Here is a 27,812-nt window from a genome sequence, read left to right as displayed (position 1 = left end):
CACCAAGAATGAGTTCCTGTTTGCTTTACATTTAAATGTAAAGCAAACAGGAACTCATGCTTGGTGATGAGTTCACCACCCCTCTTCCTATGGACAGGGGCAAACCTGAGCTCACTTGGTCTTGGTCGCACGTGTGACCTTGTCCTCACCATCCCGCACACACCCTCAGGGCACTGCAGGCATAGGAAGGACAACCCAAGGCCTCTCAGCCCCAGTACCCAGCCATGAGGCTGTCCATCCCTACCTCGTGGGCTAAAGTGGCCACATCCCGGCAGCCCACGCACCTGACCACAGCACCTGGCCTTAGGATCCCAAATCCATTATGTTTGGGAGAAACAGGCACAGTAGGGCAACAGTAAAGCCAGGGAACTCACAGCCCTGCACCCCTTGTTTTTTTTTTTTTTTTGCTTTTTGGGTCACACCCAGCGATGCTCAGGGGTTACTCCTGGTTCTGCACTCAGGAATTACTCCTGGCAGTGCTTGGGGGACCATATGGGATGCCGGGGATCGAACCCGGGTCGGCCACGTGCAAGGCAAACGCCCTACCCACTGTGCTATCGCTCCGGCCTTCTGACCCAGCCCCTTCTGACCCAGCCACTGCATCCATGATACCTCCCTTCCATGATACCTCCCTTGTACATGAGCACGTCACCCTCACCCACATGTGGTCACATTCTAGCATGTCTGTTTAAACCCAAAGGGACTGAGTCAGTGTTCTCTTGTTCAGTAATTTTTTCATGATTCCAGCAGCAACCCAGACAGCTGGAGGGCTTGCACATGGCAGTCTTCTAGAAAGGAAGAAGGTGCTGGCTTGTTCCTGGAGGAAGCAGGTTCCAGGGGTGACCACTGCTGGCAGAAGGTAGGTTGCCAGACACTAGGAAAACTGTCAGCCTCCTGGAGAGTCGAGCCCATCCTGGGTGGCCAGGCCAGCTCTCTGCAGGTCTCTGACCAGCAGCCTCACCTATTGCTGTATTCATGGTGGCCCCTTGTTTTGCTATCTCCTTCTGGGAGTCACTGCTGTCCCCCTACTCAGGGTAAGCCTAGTCTTCCTGATTGGGATAATCGGACCTTCCTGCTTGATGCAAGGCCACTATACTATTGCTTTGGTCCCTAAGTTTTAAAATCTGTAGGAAACTTAGAGGGCTGCACGCAGCCGACCCGGTTTGATCCCTGGAACCTCATATGGTCCCCCAAGCACTTAGAATAGTTCCTGAGTGCAGAGCCAGGAGTAATCCCTGAGCATTGTCGGGTGTGGCTTCCCACCACCGGAAAAAAAAAAAAAGTACCTGTCAGACAGGTACTTGAGAGGGCTGGAGCCTACGCTTGGTCTCTGGCACTACACATTCCCTCCCCGAACACCAGGTGACCCCTGAGCATCAGTCAGGTTACACAGAGAAGACATCATGGCTTCTTAAAAATGTATGGTTTAATTTTTGTTTTCATCTGGAAAGGGTAACATATTTAAAATGCAGAGTCAAGTGCGTGGAAGAGTCCCGGTGTGTGGCTTTGTTACTCCACACTTACTCCAATCGTAAAGGTAGAGAACCTTGAGGAGGTGCCGCCTGCCCATGGAGACGGAGTGGTTGTAAAGCGTTGCATGGACGTCCGCTTGCGGCTGGTGGGCCCGGGACTGCTTGGCGAAAGCGCCGTCTAAAATAAGGCTTGTGCAGATGCCTTTATCAAACTGGGGGAGTAGACTCAAGCCAAGGTCTGCTCTGGGCCTGCTCATGGCCGCTTATCGGGCGAGCACAGGGCAGCAGGAGGCGTGTTCCACGGGAACCAGAGTCCAGCACGGACACCTTCCGAATGGACATGCGTCCTATGAAGGGGGCCGTGGCGTCCAGAGCTGCATGTGCCTTTGGAGGAGTCTCAGATCCATAGAGAATATTTCACTTTCGACCAAATAAATAATGTTGGTGACTGGCCTCAGAGGTCAGCACCAGCACCCATGGGAGAGGCAACTACAGTAGTGTTCTGGGGATAGTGCTCCCCGCCCCCAGGCTCTGCTCTCCTGGAAGGACAGGACCTGGTGTGCCCCTGCTATTTGGAGGGCTCGGGGGTGGGTGGGAGCCACGCAGCCCCATCTCATCCAGCCTTTTCCAGTACTTGAAGTTGTTGTCAAGGTGCTGCAGCAGGTTGGGGAGCCCCACGAAGGCTGCAGAGAGAGGGGGTGTCAGTGCGACCAGGCCCTCTCTGGGCACCCCCCTACTATAGGGCCTGGCCTGCAGGTGACAGCCGCTTCCCCCCAGGCAGATCCCAGTGCCTGGCCCCAGGAGCCCCCCTCAGCCCCCAGTCCCAGACCCCTAATTCCTCCAGAACTGGCCCCATGCTGGGGTTTCCCTACCATCCCAGGCGTCGAACATGTCGGTGATGAAGTAGTCAATGAAGGAGATCTGGGAGCGGGGCACGCTGCAGGTCTGCCGGTCGAACACGGGCATCACCACCGGCAGGTCCTGCTGCTTCTCCTCGTCCGTCTGGAGGCAGGGGTGTGGGTCTCAGCCGGGCTCCTGCCCACACCCCAGCACTCCTGCCCACTCTGCGAGCTGTCAGGGAAGCCCCACGTGGCACCTTTCTCCAGGGGCAAGGTTGGACAGAGACACCCCAGCCCCACTACCCTACTCCTGGGGTTACACAGGGCGTCCTAAGGCCACAGAGTAAGCTTCCTCCTGGCCCTACTTGGCTACATGTTTTGCAGGGTCCTGCCTGATCTGTGTTTGGCCCCTCCTGGCAATTCAGAGCCAATTCAGCTCAATGCCAGCGCCACTGGCACTGCTTGAGGCACCATGAGGTGCCAGGGATCAAACCTGAGTGGGCCACATGTAAGACATGTGCCTTAGCCACTGTTCTGTCCCTCTGCCCAGGGACCTTTTGCTTCCCCCCTCTACAATAACTGGCACTCCTGATCTGAACCTTGCATTTTGGTACTACTGTTATAATAGTATTTTTTAGAGAGGAGGGCCCAGCTGGTTGCACTCAGGGATCATTCCTGGCAGTTTTCAGATCACAGGTGGTGCTGGGGATGAAGCCAGGTCAGCTGAGTCTGTGGCTATGCCCTGCAGCTGTGCTGTCTCTTGGGCCTCATGTCCGTGCTCAGGCTCAGTCCTGAGGGTGGCTGGCGGGTGCAGTTTTCTCCTGGTATCGGGGTCTTCCCAGGTTAGATACCAGGATGACACTGGCCAGACCCTGATCCCAGGTATGCAACCTGGTGGAAGCCACCTGGTGCCCAAGTGTCTAGGGGGCAGGACTTGGGGGTCCGGGGGCCCCCACCCCGGCACAGAGCACATCAGAGCTGAGTTTCACCTGAGCGAAGTACTCCTCAGAGATGCGGGCGGCCCACTCCACGCACTGCTCCAGGGGCCGGCAGGGGTTGGACACGTCGGCACACTTGATGAGCATGCGTTTCACCAGCGCCCGGCTCTCGGGCGCCCTGAGCATGGTCTGCACCGCGTCCGGGTCTGCCTCCGCCCCCTGCAACGCCGGGATGGGCTTCAGAGCCACCCTTGCGGCCGCAGATCCACGCTGGCCTGGGCCAGCACCGTGGCTGGACCCATACTAGGGCCAAGCCTGGCCTCACCCCCATTTTGTGCCCCACCCACTTATGTGTCCCCGCCTCTCCCACTGCCCGTCCCACCGTGTGTCCCCGCCCACAGGCGTGGCCACGCCCACCCCGTGGCCCCTTACCCCGCTTTCCTCCAGGGCTGCCAAGGGCTTGTTGATGCTGTTGACGAACTTGTTGACGTGCTCGAAGTGCCGGGTCATCTCTGTGGCCAGAACCATGTCGATGATGCTCTGCCTCAGCATCCGGTACTCATTTCTGCATCGTGTGGGCAACAGAGAGGGCCCCGCTGCATGCCACAGAGCACCCTCGGGCCCCGCTGGGGACACACGTGTGGGGACTGTATGTGCTGAGGGGAGGCGCCTAGCACCCTGTCTGCACGCCCCCTCCCGGCACCCATCCCCCGCCCTGGTCCCTGCACTGGGTCTCGGAGTCAGAGGGACACTGAGCTCAGGGCTGTCTCCACACCCATTCCCTGCTGACCCAGGGCCAACAGAAACCAGATGACAGCAGCATGTGGCGGCCGAAGGCCCAGAGGTGGAGGAGTAGGAGCTATTTCTGAGCACTCAGTGTGGTCAACGGGTTACTGGCCCCCACCTGTCCACATTCTTGAAGATGTTGCATTCTGCGTCCCCAGCGGTAAGCTGGAAGGCCAGGGCGGCATGGTGGCTCTCAAGCACGGCCGTGTCATTATACAGGATGGCCAGCTCACTGCCCGAATTGCACAGGAAGGAGTTGGTCCTCCCAGGGTGGTCCACGTCGTGAACGGCAGCGGCCAGGAGGGCAGCCACCTCGTCCACGTGGTCAAGTGTTTGCTGGAAAGAGGCGTTTAAGCAGCTGGTGTTGGTGCCATCGGGCTGTGGGCTATCTGCAGGCAGACCTCCCACACCCACTCCAGAACCTGCCTCTCAGGCATTTGGGGTCCCCTCTCCTGCCCTGGGAAGTCAGAGCCCGCCCACTCAGCGGCCTGGTCCACCCAGCAGTGTGAATCGTTTGCTGGGGCCTGGGCCCTGCCAGTACCCCTTCCCCACTCTGGCTTCCCTGGGATCCGGGATCCCTCTTCTACGCTTCAGCCCCTACAGTTTCTGGGGCGGAGTACGGAGCAGCAGAGGGTACCAGGGGCAGCTGAGCTTCCACAGCCAGAGACCCCAGTTTCTCTCCTCCTGTCAGGGCCCCTCCCAGCTGCCCGTGCCAGGCCCTGCATGCTTCTCACCTTGGCCCTGTCCTTGTAGAGGAAGTAGGCCGTGGCCTGCAGCACATCAGCTGCGTGCGTGGAGTTGTGGTACGGGTTGTTGGTGTGGTAGTTGGCCTCGATGGTCTGCAGCCAGGCCCGCAGTGTGGCCTCAGGGCACCTCAAGAATTCACAGAGGCCAAAGCGGCTGAAGATCTTGAGGCCCAGGTAGACAAGAGGCCTGTGGGAAGACGATGGATGAAGGCAGGGCCAGTGGAGCCTCTCCTGGTGCCCCCCGGGCTGTGCTCTGTCCCTCTGGGCCTCTGTCCTCCTAGAAGGAAATGGCAGCCTGCTCTCTGGTCACCAGCAAGAAAGGGGTAGATGTCGCCGAGTGACCTTGACCAGCACCTGGTTGTGGATGACCAGGCCTGGGTCCCTCTTATCTCTAGCGAAGTCCCACCACCACAAGGGTGCTGGCCGTGCCTGCGGGGGTGTGGGGTGCGGGGGCGGGGTCTGCCACCAGGGCTCAGGAACTGACGGTCACTGTGTGCTCAGACAGGGATTGTGGGGTTGGGGCCCCCGCAGGTCTGTGGGTTCCTGCGTATGGCCTGAGGCCCGCTGACACCTGTGGTTAACCTGTCCCCAGTTGAGGTGACCTGGCCCCCGTACCCCAGTCCCTCTGAGCCCCTGGAACCTGTTCCCAGGCTCACCTGTTGTGGCTGGCAGCCTCCAGCTCGAAGATATTGAAGTCCCAGCTGTCCTCGGCCTCCAAGGCCTGTGCGATGTTTGGGGGGATGTCCTTAAGAGACACGGGGGGGCTGGGGACCGGCTGGAGGGCTGCAGGGAAGTGGGGTGTGAGGGGCTGACAGCAGCAGGGGTTCATCAGGATCATTGGGGGCTGACCGGGGGACAGTGGGGGCTGATGGGGGACAGTGGGGAAGCTGACTGGGGGACAGAAGGGCTGACAGGGACAGTGGGGGTGCTGACTGGGGGAGTGGCGGGCAGACACATTCTCACCCTTTGTTGTGAGGACGTATTCGTTCCCTGAGAGTCTTCGTAAACCGTCCTGAGGGAAATCAAGGACATGGAACCCCAGGATGGGGCTCCAGGGACACTCAGAAGCAGCTCCCCTGGCCCTGCTGTGTTGGGTGCCAGCACTGGTCCCTGGGCTCCCCGTCCACTGTCTAAATTGCCCTTATTGGACGGGGAGCAGGCTCAGCATCAGAACCCTGCAGATGGTCCTGCCCAAGACCTGGAGCGGAGCTTGTGGGGCTCAGTCTGCGGCGGGGAGGGGCGAGCACTCTGGGGGAGGCCGGGCTGGAATCTCCAAGCACAGACTCATCCCTGCTTCAGTCCAGAGATCCATCTCTTCCTCCCCTTGCACTGGCACCCCAGCCCCCCAGGTGAGTGGGTTGCTGTGTCTGGCGGGCATCCAGCCCCTCTGCTCTGTGCTCCCGCCCGGCCCTGGCTGACCCTCACTCACCGCCACAAGGCCCCCCACCAGGTCATTGGCATGGGGGTCGTCGTCCTTGGCCCCAAACTGAGGGGAGTAGAGCTCCGTGGTCCTGAGGATGTCCAGTACGCGGCCCAGCGCCTCCACCACGGGCACAGGGCTGCTGGCCTGCGCCGCTCTCAGGATGTTGATCACCTGTGGCAGGAGGGCAGGGGGCCAGTTGGCCCATGTGAGTGAGTATGTGCGTTCATATGTGTACATGATGGATATGTATGTGTGCGTATTTGTGTGTTTGTGTGCATGTGTGTATGTGTGCACACACATGTGTGCATGTGTGTATGTGCACATGCTGTGCCCCATGGCACCCTGCCCACAGCCATACCTTGGTGATGGGCGTCTCTATGATCATGGAGTGGATGCGGGCCATGGACGAGTGGCGCCTCTGGGCAGAGACTAGAGAAAACGGGAGCCAGGGTCATAGCCAGCCTGAGCACTGCGGGGCCTTAGCTGGCTGCGTGCTGCCTCAGCCAAGTTAGGACTTGAAAGGGAGGAGGAGGGGAAGGCCACGCAGAGCAGACCCTACACCTACCCCCCAGGTGTGGGGCGTGTTCATGGGGGCAGTAAAACTCACAGGGGCCACTGCATTCCTCAAGGTAGATTTCTGGGGGCCACACGCTGCTGATCCTAGAAACTGGACTGAGTGAGCTGCTACTGTGCTCATTCAGGCTCCCCTACCTCAGAACCAGCCACTGCCACGGAGCCCATAACTGTGGGCCAAGCAGTGGCCATGGGACCCAGAACTGTGGACCAAGGAGAGGCTACGGAATGCAGGACTGTGGGCTAAGTGGAGACCACGGAACGCAGAGACTGTGGGCCACGCGGAGGCCAGGAAATGCAGGGCTGTGGCTGTGCCGAGCAGCAGCCACGGTGGAGCCGTGTGGTGGGCAGTCTCACCTTCACTGGTGCGGGAGGTCATGGTTTTGATGTCCAGGGAGGTTTTCCGTCTGTCTCTGTAGCGGCCGGACAGGTTATCTGGGGAGATGAGGATGTGTCAGCGCCTCTCCAGAGGCCTGTCTGAGGCAGCAGTGCGACAGCCTGCCTGACGGTCCCCCAGGAGCAAGACCAGCATGTGGCACCAGGGTGGGGACAGAGGGAACAGGCTCCAGGATGTTTCCAAAGCCCCATGTGGCTTCAGAGGCTGTGAGTCTAGTTCCCAGAGCAAGTACAGGTGTTGGAAATGCCCCCAGACAGGGGGCGGCAGGCAGGGTTGGGGTACCCGGCCCCTTAGCAGGACAGGACCTCAGACAGGCCATAGATATCACCAGGGCGAGTCCGAAGAGCACAGGACACGCCCGCGAGAGCAATGTTCGAGGGACCCAGACTGGTGAGCCCCCGCATGGGGTGTGTGGGGCACGGGGAGGGCATGTGAGGGCGGGCCAGGCGGCGATAATGGCCGGGAGAGGCGGGTGTCGGCGGGGTGAGGGGCATGTACCCGTGCGGGTGTCCGGCTGCACACACTCTGTGCGCTTCTCACCCTGCAGAGGAAGGTAAAGGCGTCAGTGGTGCCCGCTGGCAGGGGCGGTAGGGGATGGGGGGAGCTGTCCCAGGCAGGCCCCCTACCTACCTTACTGTTGCCATTGCATACTCGGATAATAGACACATAGTGTCTAATTTTTCTGCAAGTAGAAAACAAGCCATTATTTTCCCCCATGGCCCTGGCCAGGGTGACCAGAGGGAAATAAAGGGTCTGTGACACCCAGAGTCTTGGTAGTAGCTTCACAGCATCCCCTCAAGGGACAGGAAAGGCTTGTTCAGACAGGGTGCTGCCCCCCAGGGACACAGCTCCTCTGAACAGCCCATGTGTGGTCTCCAAATAATGACAAAGCAAACCAGAGAAAGTGAAGTAAATCCCTGACCCCTCGGGACCACAGATGTGGCTGGGACACGTAGGGCTGTGAGTCAGGAGACTGTCCCGTGGGTGGCCACACTGCTGGCCAAGGGGACAGGGGAGGCCACATGGGGGACTCGAGTGAGGGCCTAGCCCGCACGCTGCATCTCCTGTCACTGAACCTTCTCCTTGTCTGTCCACACTGGTCTCCTATGGCTTACTGCACCAGGTCAGCCCTATCACCCCCGTGGACTCCAGCGTCCACTTTTGGTCACTGGTCACACCGGCCCTGGGCCCTATAAAGTGTGCTGCCCACAGGGTCCTCATGTGACAGGCTGAGGCAGGGGTCATCTTGTTCTCAGAGGGGTAGTGGTCTCTGGTGGAGGGGGTGGGGGGACCAGCCCTGTTGCCCCCCACAGCCTTGTGCAGAGCCATCAGGGCCCTGGCTGCCCCTTGACCATCCCCCCAGCCTTGCTCAGCTGGCCTAGCCATGGCACTCACCCGCCCTGCCCCACAACAGGGACGATCTTCACGTTCCGCTGGACACTGTCCCCGTTCTTCTTCCTGACACTGTAGATCCCCTGCCACTCCTACAGAGACAGTGCACAGGCCTGTCAGCGGGGATGCAGGGACATCAGACCTGGACACAGGGACATCAGAGTAGGGGCCCGGGGACATCAGAGCTGGATGTAGGGACATCAGAGCAGGGGCCCCAGGACATCAGAGCTGGACACAGGGACATCAGATCAGGGGCCCGGGGACATCAGAGCTGAATGCAGGGATATCAGAGCACGGGCCCAGGGATATCAGAACTGGACACAGGGACATCAGAGCTGGACACAGGGATATCAGAGCTGGATGCAGGGACCCAGGGACGTCAGAGCTGGACCTGGGGACATCAGAGCTGGGCACCAGGGCATCAGAGCAGAGGCCCAGGGACATTAGAGCTGGACCCGGGGACATCAGAGCAGGGGTTTTGGTGGGTGGGGACAGCACCCTGTGACCCCGATAGGGCTGCGTCCCCAGAACCAGGGCCAGCGTGGGGGCCTTACCTTGCCTGTGTGGGCTGGAGCATCCAGGGTGCCCAGCAGGACTGCCTCCTTCTGGGCAGGCTCCACCACCTCCTTCCCCAGAAGCTCCCCGGTCTGGTACCCCATGGTGCTCTCGAAGGCCGGATTTGCATACTGGGGGACAGGGATGGGCAGATGCCCAGTGAGTGTCAGGTATGGTCATCATCATGCACAGGCTGCCATAAGCAATGCTGCCTTCCCAGAGCCCAGGGGACCCGGGGCCAGCCTGCTCCCACCCCTCACTGAGCCCTAAGAACTCCGGGTGAGGAGGGAAGGGAGAGTCGTGGTCACACTCCTGGCCCCAAGATGGCCTTTCTCAGGTTTCTGCAGGCAGGAAGGGATAGGGAGGGAGGCCTCTTGATGAACACCCCGACCCCCCCACCCCTGTCCCCCCGGGTCAAGGATGGAAGTAAAACATCCAGAATAGCGCAGATGGTGGGGCAGCGGCTCAGACGGCATGAGGGGCCCCACTGTGGTGTCCCCAGGGCCCCCTTTCCCTCCATCTAGAAACCTTGGTGATTCCTGTATTTTTTATTTATTTTTATTATTTTTATTTATTTATTTTTTTTGAAGTAACAGATTTTATTTTAGAGGTTTCTGAGGGAAGGAGGAAGGATAAGTGGGAGAGAGAATAGTAAGAATAATGCGCTCAAGAGAGAATGTGGGCTTCTCCAAGGGTGGAGGAAGCTCTACACACATCCTAGCACTGGACACGAAAGCATGAAAGTACACATCTCAAGGGGGGAGATGTGGACGACACATGTGCTTGGGCACCATATGTGCTCGGCCACGTGGGCACAAGCAGCACATGGGCTCAGGCAGCATATGCGTGCCTGTACTTTTTATTTTGTTTTGTTTTGGTTTTGTTTTTTTTGGGTTTTTTTGGGGGGGTCACACCCGGTGCTGCACAGGGGTTACTCCTGGCTCTGCACTCAGGAATTACCCCTGGCAGTGCTCAGAGGACCATATGGGATGCTGGGAATCAAACCCGGGTCGGCCGTGTGCAAGGCAAACGCCCTACCCGCTGTGCTATCGCTCCAGCCCATCCTGTACTTTTTAAAGAAAGTTTTTGGCCACACCAGGCTGTGCTGAAGGCCTTGCTCCTGGCTCTGTGCTCAGGGCTCCTGGCAGTGCTTGGGGAACCTGCGGGATGCTGGGGATCGAACCCTATATTGAACCCCCGTGCCATCGCCCCAGCCCCTAGGGCCCTTATTAAGAAAACTACAGGTCACACACGTGTTGCCGTCCCTCTGAGGGAAAACCGGAACCTCAGTCTCCAGAAAAGTGCAGGGGCAGCGCCGGGGGGTGGAGCCTGCGGGAGAGGGGTCCGGCCCCCAGGACCACAGGGCAAAGGACAGGACAGTGGTGGCCTTGTCCCACGTGGGCCACACCTGGATGACGTGGTCCTCACTGGTGATCTCCACGGCCTCTTGGCTCCTCTCCAGCGCGGCGAACACGGAGTTGCAGGCCCTGCACGGGAGAGAGAGGCCATCACGGGGGGCAGAGCGGCAGGTCACAAGGGCTGCGGTGCAGGTGGGGCACAGGGCAGTCAGGCCTCAGCGCGAGGCGGGATGGGGGGAGGGCAGGGTCCTCTCTCTGGGGAACAGGCTGCTGTTGTCTCCGCCCCAGCTCTTTTGAGGAATCACCTGATGGCCCCTGGGAGTCTGCTCCGGGTGGAGGTGGGTGACATCCATGCCAGGGCCGCTCCTGTCTGGCCATCCCGCTGTGCGGTGACCTGACCCCCATATGGCCACTGCTGGGCCCCTCCTGGCCCTCCCTCTTTGCTCCTTCCTCCGCCTCCCCACTCCCCGCCTCCCCCCCCACACACACTTATTGCACTTTGAGAACAAACAAGCTTGGACGGGCGCGGACAGCACAGGACAGCATGTCCCCCGAGACCCACCCCAGGGGCACAGTCATGCCAAGCACCTCCTCAGGCCAGTCCAGAAAGTCCGGTACAGAGGGCTGCACACAGAGTGGGCTCAGTCCTTGGAGACATAGCCCCCAGCCCTGCCAGGCATCAGGGGGCAAGACCCTGGCCTCCCCTCGAACCTTCCAAAGGGGCGAAACAGACCACAGGCCTGACCCCTGCACCGCCCCAGCAGCTGGTCCACTGAGGGAGCCCAAAACACCGCTGGACGCACTCGAACCAAAGCACATCAAGTACCCAGGGGAAGGGTCCCCACCTCTCCCTCCCCCTCCCACAGCCCCACCCACAGCCCCTCCCTCCCACTCTCCCTCTTTCCCTTTCTCTCCTCTCTCCCCTTCTTTCTCCCCCTCTCCCTTGATTTCTCCCTCTCTCTCTCCCTCTTCCTCTCTTCCCCTCTCCTCTTCTTCTTCCTCTTCCTCTTCCTCTCTCTCTCTCTCTCTCTCTCTCTCTCCCCTCCCTCTCCCTCTCACAGCCTCTCTTGGGCAGTGCAGACAGTGGTGGAGGAGTAGCTCTGAGCCTGCCCCTCCCCGCGCCCCCCCCGCCCCACATGCCCCCAGCCCCACACCTGAGCTTCAGCTGAGACCGCACTTCCCCGAATTCCAGCTGCAGCAGCTCGTTGTAGCAGGCCATGGGGCTCGGGTCCTCCACGTACCTCTGGGGTGGAAGGGCGGTCAGTGCTGGGAGCCTCGACCTGGCTGACCAGGCGCCCGCCCCCACTTCTGCCCCCACGGGCCACCTCGTCCCATGTCACCGAGCACAGAGGACAAGGCTCTGCACCCCAGACTCGATGGCACAACGGGACGGGGGCCCAGGGAGCTTCCCGCTTCCGGCGAGCTCTGGGCTAACGGAGACCGTGTTCCTGAAGGGGACTTACTCTGGTGAAGCCAGCAGCAATGAGGGGCAGCGCCGACGTCTCTTCCACATTAGTCCTGCGGGGAAAGGACACGGGGTTAGTGCAGCCCCCCGCGGCAGACTCGGGGTCAGTGCAGACCACCCTCTCTCCACACGAACACACTGCAGACACAGGAGCAGCCTGCCCAGACACCAGCTTAACTGCCCAGATTATTCAGCCCTTTCACATCCAGGGCAACAGTCATCATTAGTACTTGGAGGTGCTTCCTGCCAGTGCTCAGGAGCCTCGGGCCCTATAGGACTCCTCAGGGAGTCACGTTATGAGGGCTGGGACCAGGCAGGCTGCATACCCAGCATGCGCCCTGACCCCTTATTTTTCTTCTTTTTGGAGCTGAGGCGACAGGGCTGTGGTGGCAGGGGATCTGTCTAAAGGACACTTCCTTTTTTTTTTTTTTTTGCTTTTTGGGTCACACCCAGCGATGCTCAGGGGTTACTCCTGGCTTTGCACTCAGGAATTACTCCTGGCGGTGCTTGGGGGACCATATGGGATGCCAGGGATCGAACCCGGGTCGGCCGCGTGCAAGGCAAACGCCCTACCCGCTCTGCTATCACTCCGGCCCCTAAAGGACACTTCTAAAGGAATCTTCCCCCCCCTTTCTGTAAAATTCTCTGAGTCCTGTTTTCCCCACAGTCCTGCCCCCAGCCTCGATTTCATGGTGAAGTGAAAGGTTTCATCATTTGTGCAGGACTTGGGGCTTCCTATCTTCCTAGCAGCGAGGAAGGGGCCGCAAGCAGTCCTCATCCTCTGAGAAATTAGATTTTCTTGTGCTCTGCCAGTTGCCGAGGCAGGAAAGGCGGCTCCAAATCCTCGAACCCCATGCAACGGGAGACAGAGTGCACGGGCTCACTGGGGGGGGAAGGGGGGAGGGGACGCCGGGCACATCTGCTGTTTGTGTGCCCATCTGCCTGTGGCTACACCATGTCTGCACCACGGCCGGCTCACCTGCTCACCACGCCCATGATCACAGTGTTCTCTGAGAGCTCGGCTGATCTGATCGACCTGGGGGGGGGGGTGGGCGAACAGCAGAGGTGAAGCAGGGGCGATCACAGAGGGCGGTGCCCCCACATACTGGGGTCCCCTTCTTGCCTCCCTGCTCATTCTTGGGGGACCCTGAGCTGTGGAGGCCAGCAGGATGGGTCTCACAGGAGAACGTTCCAGACCGCAGCCCACTCTAGCCCTGAACACAGCCCAGGGCCAGCTCGGAGGCGGGTGGGAGACATGGAGAGGAGAGGGGAGGCCGTCAGGGCGGGAGGGGGCAGGGGCCCCACACTCTGGCCCAGACACCTGAGGAGCAGGACACAAGCGTGCCCGTGAGTGTCGTGTGCCCAGCCCCCCGGCTGCCCTCCCGCTCACCTGCAGAGAGCCTCGGCATCCAGCTTCTCGGGAGCCCGGTGGTCGATGACGATGACGTCATGGTGCTGGTCCAGGAAGCAGCCCAGCACGGTCTGCGTCTCCCTGGCCACACTGTACTTGAAGCCCAGCCACTCGCAAGCCCTGCAGAACCCAGCACACTGCTCGTCCTCCTGAGCAAACACCAGCAGCACCTGTGTGGATCATGGGGTTGGCGCTCAGAAGTCACTCCCAGGGCTGGTCCTGACCTAGCCGGGCGCCGCCTCCTGTCCCATCTCCCAAGCCCCACTGTTCACTGCATGTGTTGGGTCACAGCCAGCAGTGCTCTGAGCTCAGGGAGCACCACCAGGCCCCACCCGTGCAGGCGTGAGAAAGGCAGCATGGGGGCGTTACCTGAAGCTGGTCTGGATGGAACCTCATGGGTCCGAACTGCACACTGCAAACCATCTCCTGGGGAGGGAGAAAGCCCGCTGCAGTTTCTCCAAGCCAAGACGTGTGGATACAAGCAGGGGAGACCCGGGGCTCCCCCACTGCCCCGCAGATGGAGAACTGGCCGGGAACCCGCCACCACCAGCGGCTTCTCTTGGCTGGTTTGTAGGGACAAGTTTAAGGCCGCGATCAGGTAAAAGGGAGGAGGGAGGTGGGGAGGGGGAGACTGCGGGGTCAGGGCAGCTGTCTTGGGCCAGAGGCTGCCCAGGGCCCCAGCTCACCACTCTGCCACACTCGGGCATCTGCAAGTTCCAACAGATAAAAGGACAGAGAAAACCATTTCCAGATACCATAAAGACATGAGAGCCGAGGTCAGGGAGAAAACCCTTTAAACCCAGTCAGGGAAGGGACCTTGGACTGTGCGCTCTTGACTCATCAAGTGACCCACCCAGGAAACAAGCCCTAATGGAATGGAGCTCAGTGGAAGCACGCAGGCCCTGAATATGGGCATGGAGTAGGTGAACACACACACACACACACACACACACACACACACACACTTTAAACCTGAGTGCTGTGTTTGGTTTCAGTTTTTGAGCCACACTGGCAGTGCTCGGTGCTTACTCCTGGCCTCTGAGCTCAGGGGGCCACATGTGCTGGGGATCAAACCAGAGTTGGTCATGTGCAAGGCAACTGTCTGCCTGCTGTGTGGTCGCTCCAGCTCCTAAACCTAAGTTTAAACGAAGACCCCTCCTCCACAGGCAACCAAAACAGGAACTACGTAATGAGCAAGTCCAAGAGGGGAACAGTGTTCTAGGGATCACTTGGGAAGTGAAAGCGAGTAACTGATGTCACGAAATGTGCTGGCCACAGCAATCACCCTTCAGTGACTTTTCTCGTGAAACAAAACTCTCCTGAGTGTGCTAAGCTCTCAGGACATCTGGAGAAATCATCAGCAGAAACATAAGGGAACCCCCCCAGAGAGAAAAGGAATATCAGTAGTGGCAATATTTCAAAAATGAGAACGACTAGAATGAGTTAAACAGATAGTCGGGGCCAAGGAAATGGCGCAGAGGGCTGGACGCATGTCCAGATCGATCCCCAGCCCCACACAGTCCCCGTCACCCATAGCCCAAGTGCTGAGTCGTCCTGGGAACAAGTGCAGAGCTGAGGAGGAAGACGCTGGCTCAGGGGGAAGCTGCACCCACCTGCCTCCGGCCCGGCCTCAAGAGCAGGACACTCTCCTCTCAAACTGTGAAATCATCACTCCCAGGACGCCTAGGGCCGATTCCCGAAAGATGGTGAGTCCGGAAGGCCAGTGGGCTGCCCGCCCCGCCACCGCCCTCTCTCTGCAGAGCGACTCCACGTTTCAGCTACATCCTGTCCAGGCCACTGGCGGAGCCTGACAACTGCCCGCCACCCCCAACAGCCACCAGGAAACAGCGTGACAAGTAAACAAGGTTCCAGGACGCTGCACTGCTAGTGCGGGCTGTCACTCGGGAGGGGAGTGGCTGTGTCCAGAAGCATGTCCGGGACAGCTTCCAGCCCACTGGCCACGAGGCTCTGAGGTCACAGAGACACGACACGAGTTCCAGTCAGGAAGGACCCAAGCTGCTGATGCCAGGCTGTGGGGCTTCTTCAGAGAGACTGTGAAGGTCGGGGAGCTGGCACCAAGGGGCCAATGGGGGCTACTGGTGGTGACTGGGAGGGAGCCTGGAGCCCACAGGCGACAGACAGGGTGTCCGGCAGCAGCCCTGAGTGGAAGGTGAGAACGGGCCTCTGCACCCTGCTGGGGAACCAGCAAGTCCCCCGGAAGCCTGTGCGCCCCTCACCTCCCTGTGCCCCCCCCCGGGGCACTCGGGCGGCACCAGTGTACACACAGAGAGGCGCTTTGTCTCCACAGACGTGGACACAGCTGAGGCCGGGTGCTGAATGGAGAAATGAGCCTTTTGTCCCAGTGAATGCTGCATTCAGGGGGACCCAGGCTCCCGCATCTGCTGACGTCACTTCCTCTACCCTGTGGTCAGGAGAGTGTGGCAAGTGCCCGCCGAGGGCGCCCCTCCCTGCTCCCCATGCCTCTCCCCCCCCAGCTTCCCCTCATCGCTCTGCGGGGAGCTGGTGGAACTGCTGGCTGAGGTCTCGGTGCTCCAGGGGTCTGCTGTGTTGTGCATATACAGCCACCAGGGGGCACTGTGGGCAGCGGGTGGCTGGAGCTCCTGGCAGCACTGGGTGGGGTTTGAACTCTCGGCCAGGCGGTAAACTGCTGTGCTGATCCACCATGGAGGGCCTGTGGCAGCACTGTTTCCCAACCTTCCTTCTCTGGCCGTCAGCACACAACACACGGTGCATTCCTGGCTTCATTTATAAGGAAAAGGAAATCCAGGGAACGAATTTCTCCAGCCCCCAGGACAGGGGTTACTCAGAGACCGAGAGTCGGGAAACTCTCTAGGTTCCAGAAAGGGGAGAAAGCAGCCTCGTTCTCCCCTGAACCTCCTTCCTGATCCCCTCCCCACCTTCTGTGAGGCTCAGAGCTCCCAAAGCTGCAGCTGCTGCTTCCAGAATACCCCCGAGACCCCCCCCAACTCCCCATGCATGTGGCAAAGCTCTCGCATAGCCATTGGGGGACTCAGCTGTCCACTCTGGCACTGCACAGGGGCCTGTAGCAGCCCGGACAGAGAGAACACTGCTTGGGGACTTGGGGGCTTTATATGCAGGACGCCCCACAGCCATACACGGGCAGCCATGACCATCTCCTGGTGGAGCAGCCGCGGCCCCGGTGGCCAAGAGCAGCTCATGAGCAAGCAGGACCTGCCCTGGGTCAGCCAGCCACAGTCTGGGCATGGGGTATGCGCCCTGTGGGGCCCGAACGACATATCACACCTGACCACAGCTGTGGGGACGCAGACGAGGCAGGAGCCAGGCTGGGCCTGGAGCCGCTGGGGCCAAGTGCAAATCTCAAAGGTCCAGGCCAGCGCCCGCGGCAGGTTCCAGTTCAAGGGCAGTCAGCCGGCCCCGTCTCCAGCCTCGGCCTTCTCTGTTAATGGGTAACTCTCATCTAAATATAAACTCAGATTAATCTACGGGGGATCAGGTCCTAATCCCAGGGGTGGCCAGTGGCCAGCAGGCAGGGGTCAGAGAGGTGGAATGAGCCGCCACTTCTCTGCATGCACGTCACGGCTCATGGGTGGGAAGGACAGGCATGTGTACCGGCGGCGCTCTGGGGGCCTGGGCGTGGCAGGAGGACCCTGAGGGGATGCTGAGCAAATACTTGCTCCTGGGGACAGTGACTTATCCCTGGGGGTGGGGAGGCAGCCATCAGGGGTGGCAGGAGGGGCCTGGAGCTCGGAAGTGTGACTTGGATGGTTTGAGGATGAGAGTCTGACCAGGACTCTGGCCCTGGGGAGCAAAGGGCACGAAGGACAGGCTCAGTCACCAGGAAGGCAGAACCTACACGAGTGGAGGCAGGAAGGGGAGAGGGGCGGCCTAGAGCACAGACTGCCCAGCCTGCTACAGACCACAGGGTCCCCCTCTGGCCCCCATGTCCACTTTCTCCCTTGTGGACGAAGCCATTCGTGTCCACCCCCCCCCCCCCACACACACACAGAGAAAGTTGCTGCTCTGAGCTCCAGGGGACCCTGTCCCCTCCCCCGTCCCCCTTGGTCCCGCCTTCTGCACCCAGCTGCTCTCACAGCCCAAATGTCTGTGACCCCCTGTTTGAGAGGACCCAAGCTGTCTCACCACCGGGCAGGGGCTGTGCCCCCATGGCACTAGGTCTCAGCCACAGATTCCTAGAGGTCACTTTGCTAACACATGTCACAAGCTTTTACAAGGCACAACCATGATCCTATGAGCTACCAACATGTAGAAGTTGTAGAAGACACAGGAGGCCAGGCCACGGTCCACACCCCAGGTGTAGGGTACATGGATGCTTCTGGCCCTCACAAGATTCAGGAACAACTTAAAACGACTTCTCTACTCCACTGCATGTAAATCTCTCTCTCTCATGCAGGTTGGACTCTAAGATAAGTGACATTCAAGAGGAAGTGAGCAGGCAGTGTCTGAAATGCGTCAACAGAGACAGACACATGGGACATTGCACAGGTCACAGGCTTGCTGCCAGTCCCCTGAAGCCTCTGCCTGCAGTCCAGGGGCAGCTCTGGTACTACCTAGTGCCTGGCACCACCAGGGTGGCCTGGAGACCCCCATGCCACACCCTCAGGCCCCTGCCTTGAGCTGCCTGCACGTTGCTGAGGCTCACTGGTGTGACCTGGGAGGCCCGAGGTACGCACTCCCCCAACCATATGTCATGGGGCACGTGGTCACACCAGGCCTCTCCCCTCCCTCATCTCGCCACATGTGATGTGGGGAACACCTGCGAGAGGGCCCCGCAGTGGCACTGTAGTGCCACCCCACTGGCACCGGAGCACTTCACTTGGCAACGCTGTTTGACAGAGCTCAGTGCATCTCTGTCGTGGACATGTAGGGGGACCCCTGCCTAGGTGGAGGTATCAGGATCACCACAGCATCCTGTGCCCCTTGCCATCTCAGCTCCCACCCACCAGCACCACATGCTGACTCTCCCATCGGTAAGAAACGGGCACCTGTCCCAGGATTCCGGGGCTGTCAGGAACCTGGGTGCCCCCTCGGGCCCGTTTCTAAGGGGTCGAGGGTGATCACGTAGAGGAAAGAGGGGATCAAGTGTGGCCCCTTAGAGGGAAGGAGAGGCCGAGTGCGATCACATGGAGGAAAGGAGGGACCAAGCGTTATCACCCGAAGGGAAGGAGGGAACAAGCAGGATCACCTGAGGAAAGGAGGGACTGAGCACAATCACCTGGAGGGAAGAAAGGACCGAACACAATTACCTGAAGAAAGGAGGGACTGAGCACGATCACCTGGAGGAAGGAGGGACTGAGTACGATCACCTGGAGGAAGGAGGGACGGAGCACGATCACCTGGAGGGAAGGAGGGACCAAACATGATCACCTGGAGGGAAGGAGGGACCAAACATGATCACCTGGAGGGAAGGAGGGACCGAGTGTGACCACCTGGAGGGAAGGAGGGACCGAGTGTGACCACCTGGAGGGAAGGAGGGACCGAGCACGATCACCCAGAGGAAAGGAGAGACTGAGCATGATCACTCAAAGGGAAGGAGGGACTGAGCATGATCACCTGAGGAAAGGAGGGACCGAGTGCGATCACCCAAAGGGAAGGAGGGACCGAGTGCGATCACCTGGAGAGAAGGAGGGACCAAGTACAATCACCCGGAGGGAAGAAGGGACCGAGTGCAATCACTGGAGGGAAGGAGGGAGTGAGCACGATCACCTGGAGGAAGGAGGCACTGTGATCACCCGAGGGAAGGAGGGACCAAGCGTGATCACCTGGAGGAAAAGTGCTGCGTGGGTTTTCCTCCAGCATAACGCAAGTGGAAATGCTCGCTCCTGGGCGCGCAAGGCTGCGGGTCTGGGATGAGGCAGAACTACTGAAGGTCCCCCCTTTCGAAGGGGAGGGGAGGGAAGGGCCAGGGCTGTGCTGACTTGGGCAGAGTGGTGGGTGGGAACAGGGGAGCCCCCAAGGACTCTCTCTGAACACTGGATGGAACGGTGTGTGTGGGGTGAGGAAAGGCTGAGCTGTCTCTGCCCCCACAGAGGGTCTGCTCTAGGGTCCCTGCAGGGAAAGTGGGGGGCAGGGAGTGCTGTGTGACTCAGCTGTGCTGCCCAGCTCAGGGGCACAGTGCCAGCCAGCGCTCTGCCGTCTGCCATTGCAAATACCCGTGTGTGAGCCTGCGTGTGCGAGCATATCTATGTCCTCACATGTCTGTGTGCCCACCTGTCTGTGCGCATGCCCACATGTCTGTGTGTGCCTGTGTGTCTGTCTGTGCCCACATGTGTCTGTGCCCACGTGTCTGTGCCTTCCTGCTGTCTGTGTGTACCTGTATGTCTGTCTGTGCCCGCATGTCTGTGTGTGTGCCATGTGTCTATGTACACGCCCATGTGCCCGTGTGCATGTGGCAGGGAGACTTCCCAGGCTGCCCTTACACTGCCCCTCTTGGACGTGCCCTGAGGACAGTGAGGTGGGAAGGAGGCTTGTGCCCCTTGCGGAAGACCCCAAGCCACAGATACAGGGTCACATGATGGGACGGGCCAGCTGGCCGGTCTCCACAAGACACAGGCTTCCTGTCATCGAGAGGTCAGGGGCTGAAAGGGCCTTCTTGTCTCTGGTTCTGGATCCGTTTTCCACTCGGAAACCGGGACACGGCCTCGGCACAGAAGCCACGTTCAGAGGCGCCCAGGCCCAGCAGCGCTTGTGCAAGGGCACGGCTGGTCAGCAGGGGCAGGTCCCCAGGTGGGCGGCAGGCGGGCTTCTGCCTGTGCTGCCACAGATGCCAGCACAGGACGTGGCCAAGCCAGGGGACGCTGGCTGGACACCTCCCCGCAGCACTGTCCACTGCCACAACCCCTCCAGGGGAGGCTGACTCCTCTCGCCGTGGGCCCGGAACCGGCTTTCCACGGCGGGGGCCGGCGGGGGAAGGTGCTCGGTGGTGATGCCCGGGGCCACTCCCAGCACTGGAGACCCTCAGTTCCTGGCACCACACAGGCTCCTGAGCACCACCAGGGCAGCCCGGAGACCCGCTGCCTTTTCTGGCATGCGTGCCTGATCTGTGCCTCCAACTGTTTTTGTTTGTTTGCTTGCTTGTTTGGGGGCCATACCCAGTGATGCTCAGGGATTACTCCTGGCTCTGCGTTCAAAGATCCCTTGTGGTTTTGACCCAGCAATACCACTGCTGGGAATATATCCCAGAGAGGCAAAAAAGTACAATCGAAACAACATCTGCACATGTATGTTCATCGCAGCACTGTTTACAATAGCCAGAATCTGGAAAAAACCCGAATGCCCCAGAACGGATGACTGGTTGAGGAAACTTTGGTACATCTATACAATGGAATACTATGCAGCTGTTAGAAAAAAGGAGGTCAAGAATTTTGTAGTCAAGTGGATGGGCATGAAAAGTTTCATGCTGAGTGAAATGAGTCAGAAAGAGAGAGACAGACATAGAAAGATTGCACTCATCTATGGTATATAGAATAACAGAGTGGGAGACTAACACCCAAGAACTGTAGAAATAAGTACCAGGAGGTTGACTCCATGGCTTCGAGGCTGGCCTCACGTTCCGGGGAAAGGTCAACTCAGAGAAGCGATCACCAACTACATTGTAGTCGAAGGCCATGTGGGGGAAGGGAGTTGCGGGCTGAATGAGGGCTAGAGACTGAGCACAGCGGCCACTCAACACCTTTATTGCAAACCACAACAGCTAATTAGAGAGAGAAAACAGAAGGGAATGCCTTGCCACAGTGGCAGGGTGGGGTGGGGGGGAGATGGGATTGGGGAGGGTGGGAGGGACACTGGGTTTACGGGTGGTGGAGAATGGGCACTGGTGAAGGGATGGGTTCCCAAACTTTGTATGAGGGAAGTATAAGCACAAAAGTGTATAAATCTGTAACTGTACCCTCACGGTGATTCTCTAATTAAAAATAAATAAATTAAAAAAAAAAAACGAATCACACACACACACACACACAAAAAAGATCCCTTGTGGTGATGCTCGGGGTGGGGGGGGGGGCTATGGAATGCCGAAGGTCCAACCCGGCTTGCCACGTGCAAGGCAAACACCCTCCCCAGTGTCCTTCGCTAGGGCCCTTCCGTAATATTTTAAAAAGGAGACTGGCACAGAACAAAAAGCAGGGCCAGGGAGACAGCCGTTGCTTAACGGGCAGAAGCGCAAGCCGGTTGAGTTGAGGACTATACAGTCCCAGGACTGATTCCCAAGCAAAACACACAGAACCAGACACGACTAGCAGCTCGTCTGAGAGAAGGCAACAGGGAGGACCCTTCACCGGGCAAGTGCTGCCGTCTGCACCTGCATCCTCACAGACCCACTCAGGTCTCTCTCCTGAGCCGGAGAAACAGCAGGGACGGCGGGCGGGCTCACACACTTCCCTGCTCCTCACACCCTCCCAGCAGGGCTCTGCGGGACTGAGGGATGCAGGGACTCTGGGGACACCCGTGCGGCCCCTCCCACAGTCTTCCGGGCAGCACAGTCTGTGGACATGGAGGTGCATGGACCCGCGGCCACAGCACCAGCCTAGGACTTGTCAGAACAGCCCTGGGACATGTGGACCCACCACACAGCTTCCCAGATCTCCCGAAACAAAAGCAGAACCAAGGCCGGGCCCGGGGCCTGGGCTCAGCCGCCCTAACACGGAGGCCAACCTCAGACGCACCCACAGCATTAATCACCCGCAGATTAATCACTGGACGGGGCTGCATGGGCTTCCGCTCACATACACAGCCCCACCGACACTCCCACACCCCACTAACGAGATGAGGCCGCTGTGAGTAAGAGCCTTCGAGGAGGCTGCCCAGCTGCTTCCTCAGACCCCCCTAGGGCTGCAGGGAGACCCCTGGACGCAGCCTGTCCCCAGCTGCCTGGGGTGCAGCAGGAGGCCAGCAGCCAAGGCCCGAGGGCCTAGGAACAGAGCCAAGCGCTGGGGTTGAGCAGCTGGAGGGGACGGGTGTGCAGAGCGGCCCCACGAAGACCAGCTCAATGGCACGGCCTCTGCCAACGGTGCCCCTGAATGCAGCCGGAGTTCTGCCGAGGGGGCCTGCAGCCCCCCCACTGCAATCGGGGGCAACCTGCGGAGCAGAGGGCTAGGAGCAGCCTCTGGGTCACTGCCCGCCCCGTGAGGCCTGGGCAGAAGGGAAGTGAGAGCCGCTGCCACCCCGGCCTGCACCCAAGGCCCCCAGCAGCGCTGCAGTGCCCGGCACCCCGCCCCTGGCTGCAAGCGCCAGAGCAGCATTACTCACTCCCCAGCCCTAACCTCAGCTCTCTGGTTTCTGCTGCTGGCTTTTTTTTTTTTTTTAACTATTGAGGCATTTTCGGCTATTCTGAGATGCCGGCCTCACCCCCACCCCCACAAGGGAGCCGTGTGCCACGTCACGGGGAGGGAGCAGGCACAGAGATGGCCCAGCGGTGGCAGCACCAGCACCCCTGAAGAGCAGTATTGCAGATAATGAGTCCTGTCCGCGCCCCCCGCCCCCCAGGGAACTGGAGCAGGAAAGGTCCCCTGAAACAGACATATCTGAGGGTCTGGGGCACACTGTCCGCTTTCCCCTCTCCCCACAGTGCCCATCCCTGTCTCTGCCCCTGGGAACACAGAGGAACTGGGGCTTGGAACACCCAGTCACCTTCCGGTGCCCCCAACTCCGGGTGCACACGTGGTGGTGCTCCAGGCTCCGTGACCTGTGTGTGTGTGGGGAGGGGTCGTGAATCCGTGCAGGGAGGCCTTGGACTGTGACAGAGCTGACCCTGAGACACTACCCCCCTGGAGCTGATGGGGGCACGGGCGCAGGAAGCACCAAGCAGCTACAGTTCCTCCTGCTCACACACAAAAATGTGGGGGTCCAAGAACACCCCAGCTCCTGCACCGCCCCACCCCCACCCTTGACGCAGCCCCAGAGCACAGCACCTTTGGACTCGCAGAGTCATGGGCCCCTCCTGGGCACTTTGCTCCCGCACTTTGAGTGCCACTGTTCACCAGCTCCAGGGCTTTCTCTGCCCCAGGTGGGCCGGGGTGGGAAGCGGCTCTGCGGGAAATGGGGTTTCACGATAAATAACCCCTTCCAGGTAGAAGGTGGGCTCCCAGGTGCCCTGGCTTCCATGGGCCTCATGCCATGACACACCACAGGGCCTTGGAGCCACACTTTGGGCGGGGCTAGGCGGTGGCTCCAGCGAGTTCCAAAAGGCCAAGAACAGCAGACGCAGGGACCTGCTGTCACCCAGAGACAGCGCCACCTGAGCGCGAAACATCCCTGGGTTGAATCCAGCAGCAATGTGCTAACTCACGGCATTCTTAGGGAAAACATTTAATAAGGGCCACATAAAGAGTACGGCAGGTAGGGCGCTTGGTTTGCACATGGCCAGCCTGGGCTCACTCCCGGGCACCCCCGAGGGTCCCCTGAGCCCTGCCAGGAATCATCCCTGAGCACCGCCGGGTGTGGCTCAAATTTAATGACCTAAAATCAAATGTGTCATTTCATTTGATGAAAAATGGATTTCTCTGTAAGTGCAAATTCCAATAAAACACAGACATTAACACTGAATGTGTTTTAAAAGGATAAATAGAACTCGGGCATAAGCTGGATATTGGTTTCAATTAATGATATAAAAATATTTAATTAAAAAAAATTTTCCCTACTTGAGCCCAGTACTCAGGGTGAGGGGCTAGTCCACAGGACTTCTGCACTCAGAGCTGGGGCAGCTGGAGGTCACTAAGGCGAACGGGCTCAGGTGCCACCTGGGCCACCTCCCAGCAGAAGGCAGAGGGCCAGCGCGAGGCAAGGGACTGATGTTGGAGCCTCATGCTCGCAAGCCCTGCCATGCCTCTGAGTTATGCTGCCAGTCCAAGCCCACCTTCTTTCAAACACACATTTCAATTTTTATTACTTTTAATTTTACTTGGGGGGGGTGGACCACACCCTGGCAGTGTACAGGGCTCAGGGCTCACTCCTTAGGGGACCACGTCAGGTGTGCAGGTCATTGAACCTGGGTCGACCTCCTGCAAGGCAAGCATTCTCCCAGCTGTACCAGGGCTCTCAACAGGCATTTGTAAGGCTGTCAGACTGTCCGGCGGGGAGGGGGGTTGCTGGAGAGACGGTATAACAGACAGAGGCTAACTGGTAAGGACACCTGCCTTGTACGTGGCCGGTCTGGGTCTAAGCCGAAGCACCGAAATGATCCCCTGAAGCCCGCCATGAGTGGTCCCCGAGCACAGAACCAGGAGTAAGCCCTGAGCACAGTGGATATGCGCCCCCAAACAAAGTACATTATTATTATTATTATTATTATTTTGGCTTTTTCGGTCATAACTGGTGATGCTCAGGGGTTACTCCTGGCTCTGCACTCAGGAATAAATCTTGGTGGTGCTCAGGGGACCATATGGGGATCAAACCCGGGGCAGCCGCATGCAAGGCAAACACCCTACCTGCTGTACTATCACTCTGGCCCCTTAAAGTAAATTAATTTTTTTAAGTTAAAATTTCTACAGAGTTGAGTTAAAAACATTGCTGAGAGAACCTTAATTTCTGTTAGTTTGTGAGCCACAGATGGTACCGTGTAACTATCATAATCTTAAAACATCCACTCCCGGGGCTGGAGCGATGATAGCACAGCGGGTAGGGCATTTGCCTTGCAGGCGGCCGACCCGGGTTCAAATCCCAGCATCCCATATGGTCCCCTGAGCACAGCCAGGGGTAATTCCTGAGTGCAGAGCCAGGAGTAACCCCTGTGCATCGCCAGGTGTGACCCAAAAAGCCAAAAAAAAAAAAAAATCCACTCCCTTAAAAAAAAAAGATCCTTTTCCCCAACGGGGGAAAATAAAATGATTCCGCTTAGCCCTGTTGCTTCTCTACTTCATCACAGATAATCTAGGGACCATGGTCGCATGATACCCTGGGGAGCGCCGGGTGGTGGCGTGATATTGTCACTGGCACATCTCGGTTGGTCCCCTGCTTCTAAAGCCTGCAGGCAGGGGGTCCAGACCCAACCCAGGCCAGCGCGAGGGTCTCATCACTACTTTAACAATCCGCCACCAAACGCTTTCTGGGGACCTCCCGGATCCAGCCCCTGGGGACCCGCGCCCGGGGTGCGTTTTCCCTGGTCTGCCGAGGAAGCGGCTGGGGTTCTGCATGCTGGCCCCCCACTCACACCCGCTCCGTGACAGTTAAGGAGCCTGAGGCCGACGGAGCCGTGACACCCAGGTGCCCCTCCTGGAAAGAACTGGTGAAACTGTTTCTCTCTTCTGAAAAGAGTAAAATGAGTGAGTTCAGCTAAGCCACCTGGGCAAGAGGAGAGTGCGCCCACCTCCCGCTCCTTTCCTGGGCTGGGGCGGGGGGTTGCCCGGCGCTTGGCCCGGCTTTGGCCAAGCTTGGGCTCGGTGCCCACGGCCAGCCAAGAGAACAAGAGGCGGGGCAATCCCACCCCACCCCCCGAAATCGCGTCCCCGGGAGCAGCCCTTGGAAAGGGCTTTTCACTTTCGTATCGGAAGTTTCGGGGTGACCGCCGGAACCCGGAGACGCAAAGCGGCCGCGGCCGGAACCCGTGCCCCCGCGCCGAAGAAGGGTGCTCCCCGCGCGTCCCGTGGGGGGGCCGAGAGGGCCGGGAAGTGGGGCGCTTCTCCCCGGACCCACGCCCTGGTGTCCACCGCGACCGGGCGCTGGCGATAGGACATGGGACACACGCGGGTCCCCGAGTGCCCAACGTCCCCAGCGCGCGCGCCCCAAGTCTCCAACCCAGTTCCGCAGAGGGTCCGGCGCGCGCCTCGTGGGACCCGGGGCAGCGCTCGCGGGTGCAGGTGGGGATGCGGCGCCCCCACTGCCCCGCCGCCGTCTCCGGCGTCCAGCCCCGGACGCCCGCGCGCGCTGGCCGGGGAAACCCGTCTTGGGGAAACCCGCCGGCAGCGTCGCGCGCCCCGGGCCCCTCCTCACCTCCAGGCCGCGCGGCTCCGACTCGGCCAGGCGGTGGCCGCGGGCGCTGGGCGCGGCGGCGCTGGGCGCGTCCTGGGCCTCGGGGCCCCCGCGGCGGGGCGCGGGGCTCTCGGCGCTGTGGATGCTCGGGGCGCAGCCCATGCCGGGCTCAGCCTCGGGGCCGCCGCGGGAGCCAGCGCATCGCCCCCCGGGCAGCGCTTCCGGGGCTCCGGGGGAGGAGACTGGCCCGGGGGCCCGCGCTGGCCTCGACGCGGCGCTGGACGCCCGCGAGAGCCGCCCCACGGGCCGCTGGCCCCGCTGCCCGCGAGCGCTCGGGCCGCAGCAGGCGCCGTCGGGTCGGGCCGCGCAGTCGGGAAGCGCGTGCGGAAGCGGGCGGCGGCCGCGGGCTCCGGGGCTGCCCGTCGAATCCCGCACGCCGCCCGCCCCGGCGGCGCCCCCCGGCGGCCACCCCGCGGTCCTGCAGCGCCGCCTCCCGCGCGCACTGCGCCGGCGCGGCCCGGCCCTGGCGGGCAGGGACTGGCCCAAGGACACGCCACCGCGCCGGGCCAGACAGAGGGTTCGAGGGCTCCGTATAGCGCAGCGACGTGACTCGGCCCCGCCCAAGGCGGGGGAGCGGGGACAGCCCGGGTGCTGGGTGCTGGGTGTCCAGGACCAGTACAGGACCTTGCTGTACTGTCCACGTGCCTGGGTACCAGGGACCCCCAAAGCTCGCTGGCCAGGCAGGGCAGACCTAGACAGCAGGGCGTGCACCTCCGCGTCGCCCCCGGCTCTGATTCCCTGACCTGGGTGGTCAGGATTTCAGTGACCCTCTTGCCAAGGGATGCCCCAATGCGTTCGCCTGGCAGTGGCGGCCGCGCTGGGGGCCGCGTTACTGGTAGTCTAGATCCAGGTTCAGCCCCAGGGGTGGCCCCTGCCCAGACCTTCGAAGCCGGGGTGCACAATGGGGCATCCCCAACTTGGCTTTGGCGCTGGCCGCGTGACCTCTCTACCGGCCAGCTGGCGCAAAGCCCAACACGTGACTGCACGGTCGCGTTTGAACACGTTGGGCAGGAATCATCCGGGTTAATGACGCCGAGAAGGGTCCCGGGAAAGCGGTCATCATCCCCCGTAGCTGTGCCCAAACATGGTTTGCGCCTTTGACCCACAGGCCTTAGTGCAGAGCCTGGACACCCCCAAAGACAGGCGCCCACTGACAGTCTCCCCTCCCCCACACTGGCCTTGCACGCTGACCTTGCAGTGTCCAGGACCTGATGTTCCAGCCCTGCTCCTCCGCCTCCAATCCTTGGGTCCAGGATGGGTGTGGGGCTCCTTGATGGTCCCCCTGCCTCAGAGGTGTGCAGGAAGGAGCGAAGGTGGGAGGCATCACCTTGTTCCTGGGGCCACCCACTCCCCCCACCATGTTCCCTTATGCACCTATGGGTGCGCCCTCCCAAGCAGCAACAGAAAAGAAAGTCAGAGTAAGCAAAAGCAGATAAAGTGTGCAGGGGCTGAAGAAAGGCAGCTTCCCCCAGC

The 27,812-nt window shown here is 60.2% G+C and overlaps 1 protein-coding gene across 3 annotated transcripts; it reads right to left on the bottom strand.

Moving 5' to 3' along the window:
• Window positions 1-1,411: 1,411 nt before the first annotated feature.
• On the bottom strand, window positions 1,412-26,663 carry PDE8A (phosphodiesterase 8A). Of its 3 annotated transcripts, none has more exons than XM_055143360.1 (22): window positions 26,301-26,662; window positions 13,725-13,781; window positions 13,335-13,525; window positions 12,924-12,980; window positions 11,943-11,997; window positions 11,634-11,722; window positions 10,530-10,608; window positions 9,121-9,252; window positions 8,570-8,658; window positions 7,805-7,856; window positions 7,673-7,715; window positions 7,135-7,212; window positions 6,563-6,633; window positions 6,211-6,375; window positions 5,745-5,793; window positions 5,438-5,564; window positions 4,770-4,968; window positions 4,154-4,371; window positions 3,682-3,814; window positions 3,301-3,468; window positions 2,345-2,474; window positions 1,412-2,155 (listed from the first exon to the last, which is right to left on the bottom strand). In XM_055143360.1, the coding sequence occupies exons 1-22, from the start codon at window positions 26,439-26,441 to the stop codon at window positions 1,962-1,964; spliced, it is 2,517 nt and encodes an 838-aa protein (XP_054999335.1). In that variant the 5' UTR covers window positions 26,442-26,662; the 3' UTR covers window positions 1,412-1,961. The 3 variants fall into 3 exon arrangements, with proteins under 3 accessions (XP_054999335.1, XP_054999337.1, XP_054999336.1); XM_055143362.1 differs by lacking the exon at window positions 26,301-26,662 and adding an exon at window positions 14,969-15,160; XM_055143361.1 differs by lacking the exon at window positions 12,924-12,980 and having other exon boundaries at window positions 26,301-26,663.
• Window positions 26,664-27,812: the final 1,149 nt, after the last annotated feature.

The sequence above is a fragment of the Sorex araneus genome, chromosome 6 (genome assembly GCF_027595985.1).
Source record: "Sorex araneus isolate mSorAra2 chromosome 6, mSorAra2.pri, whole genome shotgun sequence".
In the NCBI taxonomy this organism is placed as follows: domain Eukaryota; kingdom Metazoa; phylum Chordata; class Mammalia; order Eulipotyphla; family Soricidae; genus Sorex; species Sorex araneus.
This window is presented reverse-complemented; position numbering and strand designations above follow the sequence as displayed.